We start from the raw sequence: 4,557 nt of genomic DNA on the forward strand, positions 1-4,557 counted from the left end.
CAGATGGTTGAAAACAAAAACATAAATACTAACATTTCTTGATGCAGAAGAATATATCTTAGCACAAAGAATGTCAGCAAGCATCTCTTTAATGCTATGCAGTTGTATTGGAACACCAGATATGACTTGGTTCTCATAACTTCTAAGCTGTCCATACCGAGAGAAGTCTTCAAATATTGGGCTAAAGGCCGAATCAGAACTAACATCCTTAAAATTTGGAAAGAAAACATGAATTATTAAACGCAGCCAATTTTATAAAGTATGAGGCAAAATCATGTTGGCATGTAAAGGAAACCATTCAAAACAACAGCCAAATAATTAGAAAATGGGATTGACACACTATATATAAAAATGATTCCTCCAATTCATCCACTGATCAGCACTAACCTTGATGCACTAACCTTGATGCACTGATCAGCCTGAAGTTTGTTGAAAAATCGTGCATCACTAATGACATTGATGACTTTAAAGGTACCATAAAGGTACCACAATAACCCTGAGTGCTAATCCTCTTTGCTTGAACTTTGAAAATAATTTCTTTTCCAAGGAGTTTATGTAAAAAACTATGGATAGTATCGATGCTCAATTCTCTGTCATAGATATTGAAAAGTGATCACTAATTATTGGACAAAAATAAAGTATAAGAAATACTTATTCATAGAGTATACAGCAATAAAATATAAGTGGATAAACTATACATCGATTTCATCTTCTAACAACAAAAACACATCAGAACAGGTTCTCCCTAATAGCTTAGTGGCTGGGCTGTCTAACAAGACAAACATTCCACAAGAAGTACCGTCTTCAACAAGTATCTTAATCCTGTAACTATAACAAAGAAAATAAATATGAGATTCACCTATTTCTGAGTCCAAGAAGAGGCTGATACAACGAAGGCTACTTATATTATTGAATCAGAGCACACGAAAGAAAATTTGTAAATCATAACCTGGATTTACCTTATCATAAAATGCTGAACATCTCTTCTGCACAGCTGACAATGGAACACATTATCATCACCTACAATAGGATGACCGCAAACACAAGAAAAAAACCACCACTCCGGATCTTCAACAATCTCCTTAATTTTTCCAACCACAAAGAATTGTCCATCCTATTAGAAAAAAAAATTATGAATTGAATCAGTAAGGGATGTCTACAATTTTCAGAAATCAATTAACATCAGTACTTCTTACATAACACTAAAACATGTTAAAAAACTAATAGTGCGCACCTCATTGTTTGCCTTAAGATTATCAATAGTGCGTATTAGCTTCCAATCAAAAGATTCATCATCAATTACACATACTAAATCCCCAACCTCATTACTACGAAGTCTACTGAAATGGTGGCTCGCAATACCATATCTATTTAAAACGAAAAAAATTAATATTAGGATAAAAGAATTTAAAGAAGAGAGTTATAGAGGGACACAAAGAGAAAGAGAGAAACAGAAAGAGATAGAGAGTGAGTGAGTGATAGAGAGGGAGGCACAAATTTCGAGTTTAGAGAGGCAAAACTTAAAGAGAAGTGAATAAAACTAACTGATTCAGAAAATTCACAGTTTCCTGCATATCAGGGTTGATCAAAACTCGGGAAATATTGATGACATTTTGGAGACTGACTTTATCTATAAATCAGAAAAGACAATAAGAAGAAATTAATTCATAAAGAAAGTATTCATTGGTATAAAAAAATATTTAAACAAATCAAACTGAGACATGTGCAACATGGACAACTCTTCACCTCCATTGACTTTGATTTTGAAAGATTGCAGAATTACAACAGGTGGTCTCTGGTACCTTTTCAAAGTATTCATGTCTATAAGAGCAGGACAATCACCAACAAAATTGCAGGAGATTTTTTTTCCTGGGTAATGATTATAAGAAAGGATGGACAAGAATAGAATAATTCAAGAGCAATAAAAAAACAAGAAAAACAAACACAAGGTAATTTAAAAAAAGAATAAGGAACAGAAACATAATCGATACCCATCAGCAAAAACTTCAAGGGTCAGAACTTTCAATATCTTTCCATTACACTCAACATCCATTCTCTTTTTCAATCCACAAAGGACCCCAACAAAATCTGTTTAGTAAAATTATAGAAGACAAGATTAAACCCTCAAATAGAATACCATGAGACATTTGTTTGAATTTTTATTAATTTCAATTTAAAACACCTTTATAATGGTTCATATTTCAAAAACTGAAACTTACCTATTAAGTACTCATAATCAACGCACTTCTGAAGAATCTGGTCCATAGAAGTTACACTTAAACCAGGGTTGGGTATGACTGTAGTTGAATAGAGGTACTACACTTGAATCTTTCATTCACATTTTTTTCCATCAAGAGAGTTTTATAAAACTCTTGGACTCACGAATTTGGAGTATCCTACTTTCACGCAATTCACAGGGTTCAACAAGCAATCGATATTTCACGATCAAGGATGTAGTACTCTTTGTAGTAGCGGTCCTTATATATCGTATTAACAATCGAAAGATGGTCGAAAGAAAAGATCTCTATTTGACAGGGCTTCTTCCTATACCTATGAATTCCATTCCCAAGGGCAGGTTCTTACGCGTTACTCACCCGTCCGCCACTGGAAACACCACTTCAAAGGATGCGAAATCGATGTCTTGTAACCCTGACCAATCCACGATTAGGTATCACTTTGAAATCGGAAATAATGAACACTTTTCCTCCTTTTAATTGATCAATAAAAGTTGCAATCAAATCATCCTCAATAGTTGCTTGGATTTTGTGGTGCTGAAAAAAAAAACAGGAAAAAAAACACCTCAACCCTTATAAATATTATACCATCAGACATTACATGCTAAAAATTATCACATATAGAATTTTAAAAAACAGAATTTAGTTAACTAAAAAATGAGTTTTTGATAGAACATATGCACACACACACACAGACACATACACACATATTCACCTGCTTATCCATCAAGACCATGTGTAAGAGTTTCTGCATACTTTCATTAACAATGGTAGCATCTTCCCAAATGGTCAAGATCTTAGCCTCAATACTCCAAGCTTCCTTCCATGGAGAGATTTTTCCAAGAGCATCAATAGCAAGACTCATCTTATAAATAGTAGAGATGAAAGAATGTAGATGCAAAAAACAGAAAGCAAAATGTTGGCAAGAGAAAACTGTGTCGAATCTGAGTCTTATCTCAATGGAAGGGAATGCAAGAGAAGAGAACCAAGTAAGGAACAAGTGATACCTTCTGAGAGATCAGCACAATACTCCATCACCTCATCACTACTTATAGCAGAGAAATGAGCAACCCTATAACGCAAAGCTTGTAGAATACATTTCTGTTGAAGTCCTTGCATAGATTGATTGATTGATTGACAGATGACTTTCAATGTGTCCATACTTAATTAAATTACATATACTCATACCTCTATATATAGCTATGTCATATCAACCTATCTATGAATCTATATACATCTATCTATCTATCTATCTATCTATAAACCAACAATACCTATTGATTCATGATATCTTTGACTATATAATTATACTGTTCCCCACCAATATGAGTGGTGAGATAGAACACATGATCAAGATTCACCCAAATAAAAATAAAATAAAAGTTACAAACTTTTATCAATCATGCCCAAGAGCTCAGCTGAAACTCCAAGAGAGCTGAAAAAGAAAGTAAAAACTACACCCAAATAAAAAGATAAATTTCAAACCAACCCGGACTAATTCAAAATCAACAAAGCACTTGTTTGTGGTCGATAATTTTGTTTTTAACCTGAAACAGAAATGAACTTAAAAAACGATATCCCTTTTTCAAATTGTTATCTTTTAAATATAGTAGAGCTCCCAATAACAAGAGGCTTTGGAGATATTTCAATTGAAAAAATGTTGACATCCTAGTTTGATTTTTATCACCATAGATTTTAAGGACACCATTTTCCTGAGACCAAACACGGAAAAAACCGTACAAATGAAAAGAAGTATATTGTCCCAAAAGCCCCTGTATAAATGGTATAGTCCCTTGCATGCTTCCCACTGGAATCCCTTCTCTCCTTCACTACCTGAAGACACTCACAAAGAAAACAAATGACCCAAAATAGCTGGTAAGAAAAATAAAAAAAAAACCGATCACAATTGAACATAGTTTCTACACAAATAGCTCAGAAGAAAAAATAATTTAACTTAACTTTGTTGCAAATTTTCAGACCCCATCTCGATTTTCAGTGGAACCCGGTTGTAATTTCAGATCCAAAACCAGCTCCATTCTCAATTGATCTCTTATATATCTTCATCTATCAACAGATTACAATATAAAAATTAGTAAATTAGAATTCTATTTTAAACAAAAGGAAACAAATCACAGAGAGCACGATGATGATAGGAATACTGTTTCGAGGAGACGTTTGGGACCGAAAATGTCGACCGAAGTGGGTAACCTTGATGCACAGTTTTCCGACGGAGAGAAAACTCGGATAATCCAAGAAACGATCCAGAAACACGAACTGCATGGAGATAAAGAGAGCGGGTTGAGGATGCTGAGCGACGAATCGG

General features: G+C 34.0%; 1 protein-coding gene across 1 annotated transcript; it reads right to left on the reverse strand.

Annotated features, from left to right (window-relative positions):
• Window positions 693-4,270, reverse strand: LOC110266896. Its single transcript, XM_021111945.1, has 13 exons — window positions 4,214-4,270; window positions 3,975-4,067; window positions 2,950-3,099; window positions 2,823-2,838; window positions 2,595-2,649; window positions 2,383-2,477; window positions 2,220-2,297; window positions 1,992-2,088; window positions 1,747-1,802; window positions 1,546-1,630; window positions 1,235-1,367; window positions 960-1,114; window positions 693-828 (listed from the first exon to the last, which is right to left on the reverse strand). Exons 1-13 carry the CDS (start codon window positions 4,268-4,270, stop codon window positions 693-695), a joined length of 1,206 nt encoding a protein of 401 aa, XP_020967604.1.

This window comes from Arachis ipaensis, chromosome B09 (assembly GCF_000816755.2).
Source record: "Arachis ipaensis cultivar K30076 chromosome B09, Araip1.1, whole genome shotgun sequence".
Classification (NCBI taxonomy): Eukaryota; Viridiplantae; Streptophyta; class Magnoliopsida; order Fabales; family Fabaceae; genus Arachis; species Arachis ipaensis.

Excerpts from the sequence above, each read along its gene's own strand:
- LOC110266896 (XM_021111945.1), bottom strand. The coding sequence starts at position 4,270 with ATGGAGCTGGTTTTGGATCTGAAATTACAACCGGGTTCCACTGAAAAT. Across the intron at positions 3,100-3,974 it reads CAATATACTTCTTTTCATTT|ATGAGTCTTGCTATTGATGC; the intron begins GTACGGTTTTTT and ends ACTATTTATAAG. Across the intron at positions 2,298-2,382 it reads AAGTAGGATACTCCAAATTC|TCATACCCAACCCTGGTTTA; the intron begins GTGAGTCCAAGA and ends ATTCAACTACAG.